The sequence below is a fragment of the Hyaena hyaena genome, unplaced genomic scaffold (genome assembly GCF_003009895.1).
Source record: "Hyaena hyaena isolate Hyena2069 unplaced genomic scaffold, ASM300989v1 scaffold_139, whole genome shotgun sequence".
Classification (NCBI taxonomy): domain Eukaryota; kingdom Metazoa; phylum Chordata; class Mammalia; order Carnivora; family Hyaenidae; genus Hyaena; species Hyaena hyaena.
Window position 1 is genome coordinate 3,223,810 of NW_024080771.1, and position 15,688 is coordinate 3,239,497.

The 15,688-nt window shown below is 39.8% G+C and overlaps 1 protein-coding gene across 1 annotated transcript in view; it reads right to left on the reverse strand.

Moving 5' to 3' along the window:
- The window catches only part of UBE2W (ubiquitin conjugating enzyme E2 W), a 76,313-nt gene extending 63,824 nt beyond the window's left edge, over positions 1-12,489 (reverse strand). Inside the window, exon 1 of the mRNA XM_039238383.1 lies at positions 12,388-12,489. Within this exon, the coding sequence (XP_039094314.1) occupies positions 12,388-12,489 (102 nt within the window). The remainder of the gene's footprint in view (positions 1-12,387) is intronic.
- Between the last annotated feature and the right edge of the window lie 3,199 nt (positions 12,490-15,688).

Genomic DNA, 15,688 nt, shown 5'->3' on the forward strand with positions numbered 1-15,688 from the left:
GAAGATAATTTTGGTGGATTCATGATGTCAGGTATAAAGTGAAAGGGTTCAATAACCTGCTAGATAAGTTTGGTGGGTTTTTTTTTTTTGTTTTTTTTGTTTGTTTTTAATCCCAGGAACAATAAGAAGACAAGAAGGGGAGCTATCAAAACTACCAAGATTTCAAAATGGAAGTTCAATATAAAAAGTGACTAAAAAGAATTGTTAAGTATTTCTAGCAAGTAAAGGGTACAGAATCTAAATGTTTGCAGTAATGTCCACTTCAACTAAAGGACCGGGGAAACAGACCCAGCACCCAGAATCATAAATAACATGACTCTCAGGGATTTTAATGGAGTGACAAAAAGTTCAGCATAGGCCTTACAATGGGAGATGCAAGGGCCAGTAATAACAATGGCCCTAAGGAAGAGCCAGAAGACTAAAGACAAGATTAACTTTTCAAGAGCTACTCAGATTTTGATACAGGACCCCTAAGATTATTTAAAGTAACAACAAAATAACTTGAGATTGGAATTATTCAAGTTCAGCTCCAAAGATTCATGAAATAAAATCGGTTAAGTTTTTCTAGGCACACAACTGGCATGGAAGAATCATTTAGCTTATAACTGAGCCTAGAAGACCATACAGCAGCCACAGAATGTATTTTGTTCACAAAAGTATCCTCTCCACAAAAGAACTCTCCTGGCAAAAACTTTGTAATAACCACCTAACAAAGAAATTCACTAAAATTAATAAAGCAGTCAACATTTGTTCTGAAATGTACAGGAAATGGATGTGCTTTGATAGAACTGTAATTATACACACAGCCAGGAACACATAAAAACATTTTCAGTCTCAAATTTGGTTTTTAAAGTTCTCTCCAGAGGTACCAACTCTGAAATGTCTATTATTGGGGCACCAGAATGCTCAGTTGGTTGAGCATCCAACTTTAGCTCAGGTCATGATCTTGTGGTTCACAGGTTTGAGTCTTGAGTCGGGCACTCCGCTGTCAACATGGAGCCCACTTCAGATCCTCTGTCTCCCTCTTTCTGTCCCTTCCCCACTTGTGAGCATGAGCGCACACTCTCTCTCTCTCAAAAATAATTTTAAAAAGGTCTAATTAAAAAATGAAATGTCTAGGGGCGCCTGGGTGGCTTAGTCGGTTAAGTGTCCGACTTTCGCTTAGGTCATGATCTCACAGTTCATGGGTTAGAGCCCCGCATCGGGCTCTGTGCTGACTGCCAGCTCAGAGCCTGGAGCCTGTTTCAGAGTCTGTGACTCCCTCTCTCTCTGACCCTCCCCTGCTCACGCTGTCTTTCTCTCTCTCTCCTAGAAATAAATAAAATATTTAAAAAAAAAAAAAAAGAAATGTCTACTATCTTCTGAACTCTAAATCTGGTCCAAGGAGATGGATTACACCTTATCCTATTTACATCATTTACACACCTAAGTTCACCCCCTGTAGTAAAGATTACTACATTAGAATTACCCAAGAGTGGAGAAAAATTCCAATACCCAGGATGTATGCCAGATCAATTAAATCAATCTCTGGAGATAGCTTTTTTCCACTTTCAGAGCTCCCCAGGTGATTTCAATATAATGCCAAAGTGGGAAACCACAAACTTGAATTGTATGGGTAAGTCAAGGAAAAAACTAAAAGGTATCAATCGACAGCAGAAAAAGGGAAAAAAGCAAACAAGAAACCTAGATGTAGCAAGGACATTACCTTTTACCAGTTTTAACCTGGTTTCAATATATTTTAAATCAAAGGCAGAGTGAAATTTAAATCAAACAGCCAATTCTCAGTATTCTGTAGTTATGTTAGACTATAAAGTCACAGCAAATACTAAATTAGCAAGTAACTGAGCCAACTGTTCCTAAGGTAACCAGAGTTAGGTTCCTGCATCCTCCGGTCACAGTTAACCAATCAATAACAACCTGTTTTGTGTGTTTAACGAACCCTTAATATATGTTGTTGATTCACTAACATCAAACCTAAGGCCAAGAGCCTATGCCTGAACAAAGGTTATCCAACACACACCTTTTCTACATAAGGTACATTACAGTTTTCTTGCAATTAGGAAAACCAGACGGCACTTCAATACTATGCTTTAGCACCATTTTAAACAGTGAAATCTCAAAAAGCACAGAAGTGCAAAAAACAAAAAAACCACAAGGCACCAAATAGACCATAAAAAGGACACTGCTTGGACACAGCAATGCAGCTGAAACAAGGCAGTTTGTTTATTTGACTGCAGGTGGGAACGTGCACATCTAGGTACTCCAATTTTTCATAGCTCTGCACATAAGTACAAATCACCACAAAAGCACCATGAGGATTGATTTTAGGCTTACAAATAAATTTTACCAAGCAGGCAAGTTCACAAATACAGAATCTATGAATACCGAGAATAGTCTGTATAAGTGTCAAGGTAGCTCAAACTGTTACAAATTAATTCTATTCCAGTTTCCACAAAGCAATATGCTCATCTATGTAATTTTCTCCACTAGAATTCCTAAAGATTCCTAAGATTTCCTAGGAATGTGACCATTTTTCTCATACCAAATCTGTATTTAACAAAGAAATCTATATACTCAGGGCGCCTGCGTGGCTCAGTAGGTAGAGGGTCTTCAGCTCAATTCATGGTCTGACAGTTTGTGGGTTTGAGCCTAGCCCCACTTCGGGCTTTCCACTGACAGCACAGAGCCTGCTCTGGATTCTGTCTCTTGTCTCTCTGCACCAACCCCCTCAAATATAAGTAAACGTTAAAAAAAAAAAAAAGCCTATATACTCAATCTGCTCAACATATCTTCTTTTCATGTAGTACAAAAGTAAACAAATTATATTTTATCAAATACTTCTAATCACAAAATGCAGCAATGATTTAAAGAAAAGCCATGCTGGTTGAACCAGATGACCTCTAAAATGCCCTGTGGCGTGAAGTTTTTTTAAGTCTAAAAAGTTAAGTTGGTATGCCTACTTTAATTATGATAAAAGCAGATATATGAATAAATATTCTCAGTAACCGTTTATTAGGACCACAATCACATTTTTTAGTAGTAGGGCTGCAATACAAATTCTCATCTGAAAAAGAGCTTAACAAGCTCCACTCAACTTAGAAAAATAACTTGAATCCAGCAGGGTACTATCAAGTCTGATGGGCTCTCACGTTGGGTAACTTCAAAAAGAAAAAAAAAAAACAAGCCTCCATATTAATGCTAAAACTAAATATGCCTCACCATATATGAAAGTTGACTCAAAATGAAGCAAAGACCTAAATGTAACCTAAATGTAACAGCTAAAACTGTAACACTCTCAGAAGAAAACACAGCTGTAATAAAGTGTAAATCTTTATGACCTTCGATTGGGTAATGACTTCTTAGGTATGATACCAAAAGCATAAATGACAAAAAGTTAAATTAGACTTCATCAAAATTAAAAATTTTTGTGCTTCCAAGGACACCATCAAGAATGTGCAATCGTTGGGGCGCCTGGGTGGCTTAGTCGGTTAAGTGTCCGACTTTCGCTTAGGTCATGATCTCGCGGTTCGTGGGTTCGAGCCCCGCGTCGGGCTCTGTGCTGACTGCCGGCTCAGAGCCTGGAGCCTGTTTCAGAGTCTGTGACTCCCTCTCTCTCTGACCCTCCCCTGCTCATGCTGTCTCTCTCTCTCCTAGAAATAAGTAAAACATTAAAAAAAAAAAAAAAAAAAAAATAAAAAAAAAAAAAAAAAAAAGAATGTGCAATCGTGGGGCGCCTGGGTGGCTCAGTCGGTGAAGCGTCTAACTTCGGCTCAGGTCATGATCTCACAGTTAGTGGGTTCAAGCCCCACATTGGGCCCTGTGCTGACAGCTAGCTCAGAGCCTGGAGCCTGCTTCAGATTCTGTGTCTCCCTCTCTCTCTGATCCTCCCTTGCTCACGCGGTCTCTCTCTCTCTCTCTCAGAAAAAAAAAAAAATGTGCAAACGTAACTCAAAAGGAGAAAATGTTTGCAAATCACATATCTGATAAAAGGCTTATATTCAGAATACACACACACACACAAAAACTTGCTTACAATTCGATAAATAGACAACTTTATTTTTTAAATGGGCAAAGGATCTGGCTAGACATTTCTCCAAGAAATTTACCAATAAATGCAAGATGCTTAACATCTTTAGTTATTACAGAAATGCAAATCAAAACCACAAGGAGAGGGGCGCGTGGGTGCTCAGTGCGTTAAGCATCTGACTCTTGATTTCAGTTCAGGTCATGATCTCAGGGTTCATGGATGGAGCCCCAAGTCGGGCTCTATGCTGGGCATCGAACCTGCTTAAGATTCTCTCCCTCTGTCCCTCCCCTGCTCATGTGAACATGCACTCTGTCAAAAAAAGCAAAACAAAACAGAAAACAAACAAACCCACAAGGAGGTATCACCTCATATCCATAACGATGGCTATTATTTAAAAAAATGGAGACACTGGCCAGAATGTGTAGAAACTGGAACCTTTGCACACTGCTGGTGGGCATGTAAAATGTAAAATGGTGCAGCTATCCTAAATGTCTGGCAGTTTCTTACAAAGTTAAACACCAAGTTACCAAATGACCTAGCAATTCCACTCCTAGGTATATACCTAAGACAAATTCAAACACAGCCAAATAAAAACATGTACATGAATGTTCACAGTGGCATTCAAAATGTAGAAACAATTCAAATTGCCAGTTAACTGATGAATGGATACAGGGAACAACCCAAATGTCAATCAATTGATGCATGGATAAACTGTGGTATAACCATAAAATGGACTGTTAGCCATAAAAAGGAATGAAGTACTAATACAAGCTACAATATGGATGAACCTCAAAAACATTATATTAAGAAGCCATTTACGAACGGCCACATATTTTATGATTCCATTTACATGAAATGCCCAGAATAGGCAAAAAGAGATAGAAAACAGACTAGTGATTTCCACCTGGAATGATGGGGGGGGGGTAATGGGAAGTGACTAATAGGTCAAAGTTTCTTTTGGGGATAAATTAAATAGTATTGATGGCTGTAAATATACTAAAAATCACTGAATTGTATATTTTAATAAAACTGTTAAGTTTTATAGTATGCAAATATTTCAATCAAAAAAAGAAAAACTTGAATGTGCCATTTAAAACAGTTATAGAGGGGCGCCTGGGTGGCTCAGTTGGTTAAGCATCCGACTTCAGCTCAGGTCATGATCTCACGGTTCGTGGGTTCTGGACCTGAGTCAGGCTCTGTGCTGACAGCTAGCTCAGAGCCTGGAGCCTGCTTCGGATTCTGTGTCTCCCTCTCTCTCTGACTCTCCCCTGCTCACACATTCTCTCTCTCTTAGAATTAAATAAAAATTTTTTTTTTATTTTAAAGATTTAAAAAATAAATAAAATAAGAAGCCTATAGTCTCTGAAGATCCATAACATGAAGTGATTTGCAATTTTATCCCATGTTTCTTTTATTATTCCTATTTTGTATTGGGCAAAAAAGGTTACACAGCTATTAAGTGGCAAAGCTAGAATCAGTTCAAACTAAGTTTATCTGAATCCAGAAGCTGGGCCAATTTATCCCTTCAACATTTACTGAGGGCCTACCAAACACCAGGCACTGAGTCATGTTCAGGAAAAACAGTAAGTAAATTAACAAACAGTACGTTATGGCTATGAAAAATTTAGCAGGGTAAGGGGAATTACAGCCAGGGGTGGAAGAGCTATTTTACACTGGGTGGTCAAAAGAAGGGTTCTGAGAAAACTACATATGAACAAAGATCTGAGAATAAATAAAGGAAGTGAGCCATCCAGATAGGTGAAGACTCCAAGAAGAGGAAATAAAGGCAAAAGCCCTGAGGTAGAAACAGTAAGGAGTCTGTAGATAAGAGAGCAGGGGAGGGGAAATGAGATAGATAAAGTAAAGCTTTCTATGCCTTGAGGGACTCTGGATTACAGAAGACCCCTGAACATGGGTTTGAACTGCACAGTTCCACTCACATGTGAATTTTTTTTTTTTGATAAACACAGTAGAGGACTATAAATGCATTTTCTCTTCCTTAAGATTTTCCTTCTTTTTCCTAGCTTACTTTAAGAATACAGTATATAATGCACATAACATTCAAAATATGTGTTAATCAACTTATGTTATCGGGGCTTCCAGTTAACAGTAAGCTATTAGTAAAGTTTCTGGAGAGTCAACAGTTATCCATGGATTTTGGACTGCACAGTGGTCAGCACCACTAACCTTTGCATTGTTGGAGGGTCAACTATATATTCTGAGTAAAAAAGGGAAACCACAGCAGGGATACAAGTGAAGTGACATTTGACTTTTGTTTTGAAAGAATCTAGATACGGGAGAAAAGATAGTAAGGGAACAAGGGCAGAAGCAGGGCGACCAGTTATGGAATTGTTGGTATAATCCAGATGAGGGATGACAAGGATTTACATCAGGGAGTAATTCAGAAAAGAGGACAAAAAGTTGGATTCTGGATATATTTCAGAGGTAGAACTGGATAGAATTTGCTGATGTTTTGACTACAGGATAGGATGAAATCAAGGTTTCTGTTTAAACAAATGCATGAATAAAGTTGTCATGTACCAAAATAAAGAATACTACAGGAGAAAAAAACGGAAGGAAAGTAAAAAAGTTTGGGAAGGAAAGTAAAAAAAAAAAAAAAAAACAAACAGTTTAACACATGTTAACCACTAACTTGATACACTGATTTCTGTGCAACACAGACATTAAGTAGTGAAACTGATCCTAAAATCCAGGTCTTCTGATTCCAGATCCTGTGCTTTTTTCCTAATGAAGTTTTATAAGACCTACTGAATGAAATTAGTTTTTATCAGAATAAAATAACTCAAAGACATGTTCCATTTGTTGCTGACCCAAAACCTGCATTCACAAATAAAGGTTATCAAATGAAGAATTATTAAAAACACCTAACAAACAGGAAAAACTATTGTGGAGGTAAAATCAAAGCAGACAGCAATGATACAAAGAAGTAAAATTCATGTAATGTTCATTTTAGATAAATACTATGCAGAACCTATTTGCAGAAAGATGCCAGGTCACCCCTACTTTTAAAATTCTCCTTGATAATAATGCCTATCTTTGGGGCACCTGGGTGGCTCAGTCGGGCGAGTGCCCAACTTCAGCTCAGATCATGATCTCGCAGTTCCTGAGTTTGAGCCCCACATTAGGCTCACTGCTTGTAAGCCTGTCAGCGCGGAGCCCACCTTGGATCCTCTGTCCCCCTCTTTCTGCTCCTCTTCCACTTGCGCTCAACCAAAAACAAATACATATATTTTTTAAAAAGCTATCTTTGAAGAGTAAAGATTTGCCATAGTTTTACTCAGCACACAAGTACAGCATAAAACAATTCTTTTTAAAATGTGATGCATAAAGTAACTTTATATTATAAGATATAGGGAATATTATTCTCTCATCTTAGCTATAGAATAAAATATTATCCTAGTAATGTTTACTTCTTGACTGTAAAGTAACTGCCCCAATGATTTCTCTACAATGCCAAACTTGTTAATATGTTAGTGACCTACAACTTCAGAGTATCAACAGATCTAATCACAGTTTCACCACATAGTTGCTATGTAATTTTGGGTAAGTCACTTGCCAAATAAGTGATTATTCTCTGTCTCTACTGAAATAAAATAGGATTATCTGATTTTCCATTTTATAAGATTGGAGTAAGAATCCTGAAAGAACATTAAGTATACTTTGTAAAACATAAAAATTATGGCAAACATATAAACTAAGAAAATACGCCAACTTGGGAGGGAATACATATATATATATGAATTTTAAAATATTCCTTTATAGGGCCTCAACCGTACTATTTGCTTAAAAATTGCTTAAAAAAATTCTCAGGGTGCCTGGGTGGCTCAGTCAGGTAAGCTTCCGACATCAGCTCAGGTCATGATCTTGTGGTTCATGAGTTCAAGCACTGGCTTGTAAGTTCAAGTCCTATGGTGGGACTCTGTGCTGATAGCTCAGGGCCGGAAGCCTGGGAAGCCTGCTTCAGAGTCTACGTTTCCCTTCCTCTCGGCCCCTCCCCCACTCGTGCTGTCTTTGTGTCTCTCAAAAATAAACATTTTAAAAAATTAAAATAAAAGACTTCAGTAAAACAGAATTAAACTATTTCAGAACTTGCTAATTAAAAATGCTTTTTGAAGTGCCCAGCAATGAACATTTGCTGTAATCACTATGCATACATCTATGGGACAGAGAAAAGGCATTTTTCCCATTCTCAGGAGATCTATGGCCTATGGGAGTGGAAGAGACCTGAAAAGTTAAATGAAACACCCAAACACTTTAGGATAAAAACAGAAGGCACTTCATTAAGCAGTAATCGATTAACAGCTAAAAGAAAGTATCACAATGACTGCTTTCAAAGTTTAGATGATTACCTTAGCTTTACCTTTTACTCAAGTAACTACTAATCTAGTTATGTTTATCATTCACACAAAATACCTTCAATTCTGTTCTATACTGTTCCCCTTTACCTTGGCTTGTCTCAACAGCTCCCTGACAGCCCTGTTCCTAGCCAGAATATCCAATAAACCTTCTCAGATACTGTAATTCTATAGATACTCCCCAAGTTCCCAGTACTCCCTAAGCCTCAAGATCCAAGATGAGTCAGGGCGCCTGGGTGGCTCAGGTCATGATCTCACAGTTCGTGGGTTTGAGCCCCGCATCGGGCTCTGTGCTGACAGCCAGCTCAGAGCCTGGAGCCTGTTTCAGATTCTGTATCTGCCTCTCTCTCTGACCCTCCCCTGCTCATGCTGTCTCTCTCTCTCTCTCTCTCTCTCTCAAAAATAAATGAAACATTTTTTTAAAAATTAAAAAAAAAAAAAAGATCCAAGATGAGTCAATTTTCTAAACTTGATTATGCTGTAACCCTTCACAACATCACAAATACTCATATGGAGTCCATCAAGGCAATGTGACTACTGAAAATGCCAGTAAGAGCCCATATTCTACCTCACAATCACTACAGCCAGATACTTGAGTAAACAGCAGTGCAGACTTGTGAATAATGCAAAATAATTTATTCTAAATCCTCTGAAAAGAATCACCCATTCATAATCCACCTGTTACTAAATCTTAATCTCCTTCATCTAGCCAAATCAACAGCTAATAGTTTAAGTCTTTATTAGGGAAAAGGGAAAAAAATGCACAAAATCTGCAAGAGTAATTTAACATGTCTAGAACTATCAAAATTAATGTAGATCTATTTCTTTACTCTAACTCCTGCCAATGTTAAGCACTGCTAGAAGCCCACCACTCTCTTAAGAATGGTTTCTTTAAACATAATTTAGCCATTATCTTGGTAATCTATGACTTTGTTCTAGGAAGAAACAATAGGAAAGAAAAATAAAGAAAAAAATGAGAAAGAACATCTCAAAGGCTCAAATAAGTTTGAAAACCAGAGCCCTAATCTGTATACGGAAGAACAACTCTATCAATATTATAGAGGACAGCATCTCTAGCATTACAGATGTGCCAGATGTACAGATGTGATACTGATACTCATCCCCAATGTTTTACTTCATCCACCTTAGTACCTGATTCAAAAATTATTTCCTATGTATGCCACCACCTGAGAAAAGGTTGGGAGGCACTGATAGGGTACAGCAAAGAAGTTAAAACCTCAACTTCAAAATACTCTACAATGAAAAAATCAAAGTCTATTTGATGTTATTGATCCTAAAGACTTATTTCGTTTTAGGGTTAGGGTTAGGGTTCAAATCCTACATTACTTTTGTAGAATATTTATGTTTTTAAAACACAGTTCCTCTTACAGTTTATGTAATCTCTTCATCAGCAATATCCTGGTGTGGGTTAAGATAAAGAAATCTGAAAACTTTTTAGGTAAGGACATGGTCAGAGCAGCATTTGTGTACAGTATTCTTTTTCCTAAGCACCCTAACTGAAATCCTCAAAATATCTACTTCGTAACTTCCTTCCATAGCACTAACAACTTCTAATATACTATGCAATTAAGTATTTAGTTCTTTTCTGTTTCCCCCCAGCTAGACTATTGTATCCACAAAGTCAGAGGTCCTTATCTGCTTTTGATCACTGCTCTATCTCTAGCACCTTGATCAGTACCTTAAAAAACAATTGACAGGTAAATAAACAAATCTCCTAATTTGGTTGCAGTTTTATATGTAATTCAGTTACCACCAGAAAACCTCCATCAGGTATTTCAAAAATACAAACAAGGGGCCCCTGGGTGGCTCAGCTGGTTGAGCGTCCAGCTTTGGCTCAGCTCATGACCTCACGGTTCATGGGTTCAAGCCCCATGTTGGGCTCTGTGCTGACAGCTAGCTCAGAGCCTGGAGCCTGTTTCAGATTCTGTATCTTCCTCTCTGACCCTCCCCTGCTCATGCTGTCTCTCTCTCAGAAATAAATAAAATGTTAATAAATTTTTTTAAATACAAACAAAAGGAAAGGTCTTAATTTAATTAAAATAGGATACCTTAGTTTCCCATTCCTCTAATCAGAAGACAGAAAGGAATGAAGGGTAATAAGATAGTCAGAGGTAGTACTTGGGACACAAAAAATGCAGTGACAAGTATTTGTTTTTTCTATTGCTTACGTCACCATGTAAAATTCAAGATTATCACCACTAAATTCTGCACTGATCCAGTTCTGTATTTTTTCTTCTAAAAACTCTGCCTTTTCTAAAACCCTGAAGTCTAAATCTAACCACCTAATTAGTTATCCCTAGAATTCTCCTGTAAAATATAATCTCACAAATTGTGGATTTAACCTTAACTTTTAGTCTTAAAACAAATGCTTTTAATCCTAAGACAAATAATCTTAAATTAGTCATATAGCCTATCTACTGTTCAACTAGTGTTCCACAGTTCCTTTTTTGGCCTCAAATGACGAAACTTCTCTAATGTCTTTGTGTAAAGTATAATGTTTCCTCAAATTGTTCTTGTTTTTTCCCTGCACCATTTTGTGACATGCCTTCAACTAGGAATGCTATATACATTTTTCCATTCTGCAGGAAAGTCCAGAAGAAGCAGCAAAAATAAAATTATCACATGGAAAATAGGTTGAAAGGAAATAGATAACACAAAAGCACAGAAGTAAATATGAAGCAAATATGTCCAAAAAAGAGGAACATGCAGAAAGAGAAGAAAAAGTGATCTTAGAAACGACCAAAAAAAACAGTGAGGGGGAATACGCAGATTTGCTTATTCTTCTAGAAACAAAAGCACTAAATCCTTCTAAGAAAAACGTCGGTCTCTTTAAGATGGTGTTAAAACTCTAAAAAGCACTCAGCTGACACTTCAAACAAGAGTTCTAACTCCTCTTCCTATATGTTTTCATTAGAGCTAGTCTTCATCTGTGAAATTAAATGCAGACTATAGATAATACGGTCAATCTTTACAAAATTGCAGTTATGGTTGCCATCTTTGCCTGGAAAAAAAAACAAAACAAAACACCAACTCCTTGGATTGGGAAAAAAGGAGTATATTAAGTTGGAAAGCCAGAAAACCATGAACTGCTAAGTCAGGCAGCTATGACACGGGTTAATAAACGCCTCCTACCAAACTAAGATTCCACTAAAGATCTGGGGAAGAAGGGCAAAGGGCTGTAGCCTTACCGCGATCACAAGGGTGGGGCACCGTGAAAAAATTTTTGAGGGCGAGCTATCCCGGAGGTATAAGGGGGCTGGGGACTCAGATCTCGGGGAGATTACGTACTAGGCGGCAAATAATGTTGATGGGCTAAGGGCAGCTTTGGGGAGAGCGACAAAGTGAGCTGCCAGACTAAGGTTCGTTGACAGTGCGAAGGCTAACAGAGGAAGGTACCCACGGGGCAAAGGATTAAGAGTCGGAAAAGAGGAGAGCCGAGGGGCCGAATAGTCAGGGAAGCTGGGCGTGGGAGGCCTGAGCAGAGGCCGCGAAGCGCTTTTGCAGCCAGCCGCCTTCTCAGCTACCCCACACTCAGCCCCTCTCAGGGCCGCCCTTGCCCCAGTGACAACGGCGAGAGCAGCTGTTTCCGCTCGGCCGGGGACCGCGAAGAAGGCATCCCTGCGGCCGGCGGACAGGCCAGCGTGTGTGTGAACGAAAGATGATTTCGAGACCACTGCCGCTGAACCAACGCCAAACTTCGCCCTCTCCTCCCCTTAGCCTTTATCCCCCAACTTCCCGGCCGGCTGGTGTCCGCTTCGACCGACCGAGGAACCCCCCTCCCCCGCCCTTCTTCTCGCCTTCTCTCACCCCTCCTCAACGTCCCGAGGCTGGGAAAGGACCGGCTAGCAGGGCCGCTCCCAAGCCCGCCCGGGTGCCCCAGAGTCCCGGACGCCGCCCCCGACAAAACGCTTGCGTCCTCTCGGCGGCTCCCTCGCCCGCCCAGATGCTGCAAACTCCTCTCACCTGCATTGACGCCATGATGGAACCATCCCCCCAAGGCCGGCGAGGCCAGAGACGCAGGGGGCGGAGCTGCCGTGCTCGCGTCACGCCGCGGGGGCCCAGCATCCTGGGCGCGGGGGGCGGGGCCTTCGATGGGAAGGGGGCGGCGGGAGGGGATTGGCTGGCGCGCTGGGCCTCCGTGGGGGGAGGGTCAGGCGGGAGCGCGGTAAATGGCGCTGTCGGTACTCAGTCCCATCCAGCTCTCCTGCGTCCCGGGCGAGCTCACCTGCTAGCCCGGTCGTCTAAGAAACGCCGCCCCGGTTCCGATCTCTCCACGGTTGTCGTCTTTTTTTCTCTATACCCCGAGATCTTGATGATGCCCAGTCCCGTGGAGTTTTCTTGTTTGGTTTCTTCTACCACAGGTGTATGGTTTACAGATTTTTTTTTTTTCCTTTCGCGTCTTTTCCACACCACCATGCCAACTTCCACATCCTTGGGGCGAGATACCCGCGCGGCTGCTTTTTGGTCCTTAACGGTGTGGAAGGCTTCTCATATTCCTAATTTGGGGGATAGAGACACAGATTTCTTTGTACAATGGGATGAAAATTGAGAGTAAAACAGCACTTTGGTGAAGTTTTTCTTTGTGTGCTGTTGGCTCCTCATTACCCCAGCCCCTCAGTTTTAAACTTCATGCGTATCGGTAATAGTTAACGGTTGTTATGGCATTCACATTTGTTTAGAGATTTGACCCTAGACGTGATTTTTTTTTTTTTTATGTACCAGTGCACTTTGTAATTTACACTTATACCTTTTATCACATCCGACTTCTCTTCAGCTTGTTTCATGGTGGACAGTTTTGTAGTTTTTGACCTAGGGATGTATTTGAATAGGGAAAGCTGAGCCTTCAGAATTTATTCTGTGAATGCACCAGTTATGCCAACATTTATCAGAAAGGCACATTTTTAACAACTATCCCAAAATTGAAGATGTCATTGGCTTTTAAGAGGAAAATGGAAGCCAAAGGCTTGCACCTCGTGTCCTTTTAAAGATTTAGGTGGCTGATACATTGAATAGAATGCTTGATGCTTTACTAGAAGAAACACTTAAAGTCTATCATTTTATTAACTTGGGCTCTTTTTGCAAATTTCTGTAAGATTTAAATATACGAGCAATGTAGGATGTTATCCTTCCCCCTCTAAAGATAGATCTTTATGTTCTCTGGGAAGTTCTCTAACGTGTGTTCAGAAAGGGAAAAGATCTTTAAAATAGACTGATTATTCTATAGTATAATATAAACAAATTATTTTCATCACTAGAGAGGAAGTTATATTGGTTTGCTTTTTCCTCTTAGAATCCCACCCTATTTCCAGAAATGGGCCAGTTTCCCTTTGTTGTGCAAAATGACTGTGTCCTTGAGGGATGTTTGGAGGGTGTTGGCAGCCAGGAATCATCCTGAAGTGTATCTGGTGTCAGCTCAGTTGCGTTGTCAACGTTTCAACTGTGAGTAAAACCCATATATCCCAATGAAAGAGGAAAGCTTTTCCAGATAAATTTTCTTCTGGAGATCTTTAACTCTATGATCTCGGAAAATGGCTCCACAAGGTTGGGTTTTACCATCTAAAGTTCATTTTATTTACCTTTTTATTTTTAATGTTTATTTATTTTTGAGAGAAAGAGAGCATGAGCAGGAGAGGGGCAGAGAGAGAGGGAGACAGGATCTGAAGTGGGCTCCGAGCTGTCAGTGCAGAGCCTGATGCAGGGTTCAGACCCAGGAACCACAGAATATAACGTGAGCTGAGGTCGGGAGCTTAACAGACTGAGCCACCCAGCACCCCAAAAGTTAATTTTATTACAAAGTAGATTCTTCTTAAGGTATAAGTGACATCAGATGACCCCACAAAGCATTATGACATCAGCAGAACCAACAACCTGCCATGACATCCTAATTAGAAAAGGAGTTACAGAATTTTTTTTTTTAATAGTTATTCATATTTGAGAGATAGAAACAGTGTGAACAGGGTAGGGGAAGACAGAGAGGGAGACAGAGTCCAAAGCAGGCTCCAGGCTCACAGCCATCAGTGCTGAGCCTGCTGTGGGGCTCAAACTCACAAACCGTGAGATCATGACCTGAGCCAAAGTCAGACACTTAACCAACTGAGCCACCCAGGCACCCCAGGAGTCACAGAATTCTTAACACTCCTGGCAGTGAAATCAAACTCTGGTCCCTTGGGTTATATGTGTGTTTAAAAGGATCTTCATGGAGGGAAAAAGTACCAACCATATCTTTCCAGAGATATATGAAATAGTATATGCTTTCTATCTTTTTCATTTTTCTTTAACATATAACAGAAAGGTCCTGATGTACTCAGGAGCTAAAACAATGACTTTCAGATGGGGTGGAGTGTATAATATTTCCTGGGAGCATGAAATCTTTTTATCTAAAACATTTCATTAAACAGTATTTAAAGACTAGGCTTACATATCATTTCTTTACAGTGTGGGACTTACTAGCAGGTACGCGAAAGGGAAAATGTCTGACGGCACCAAAAGTGGAGAAGGAGGTGGAGCTCTCATAAACTCTATAGGGGTTAAATTGGTACAATCCCTTTGGAAAACAGTTCAGTAATAGTACAATTAAAATTTCCCATGCCCTTAATGAATCTTTTTAATGACACCATTTGCAATAAGAGATACAAGAGACGTATTAAACTTGTATGTTTAATCTTGTTGGAATCCTGATTGAAACCAACTGTAAAGAAGATAGTTTTGAGACAACTAGAGAAATTTAAACATAAAGCGTATTTCATAATTTTTGAGTTCCACATCAATTACAAATGACCATCATGTTCAAGGAGGTGATTCTCCCTCATCTCACAAACTACCCCCACCTCCCCCTCCCTGGAAGACACATACACACACACACACACAAAGAGAACATACACAAGCTATGTATGTGCCTGACATCTTCCCTACCAAGGTAAAGGAGGCAGAGCCTGTGACACAGCTGGATTTTCTGGCAGAAAAGGGGAGGAAATATGGGAAACAAAAGGGTCTAGTAACGTGAAGGATTCACAACGTGATCACTGGGCACATGCTGAAATATTAATAATATAATGTGATTTATGAGTTCTAGTGATTCACTAAACAGGAAGCTTAGGAGCAGTCCTATGAGAGTATGCTTGTTGAAGTGTGAAGTGGTAGAATTGAGGAGTCTTCACTTAAGTCTGTATCTCCATGGATGGTTTGTTCATAGTCTCCTACTGGCCGATCTCATCAAAGAAATGTAGGTAGTTCAGTAATTATTAGTTTGTTAATTGGATGTTGG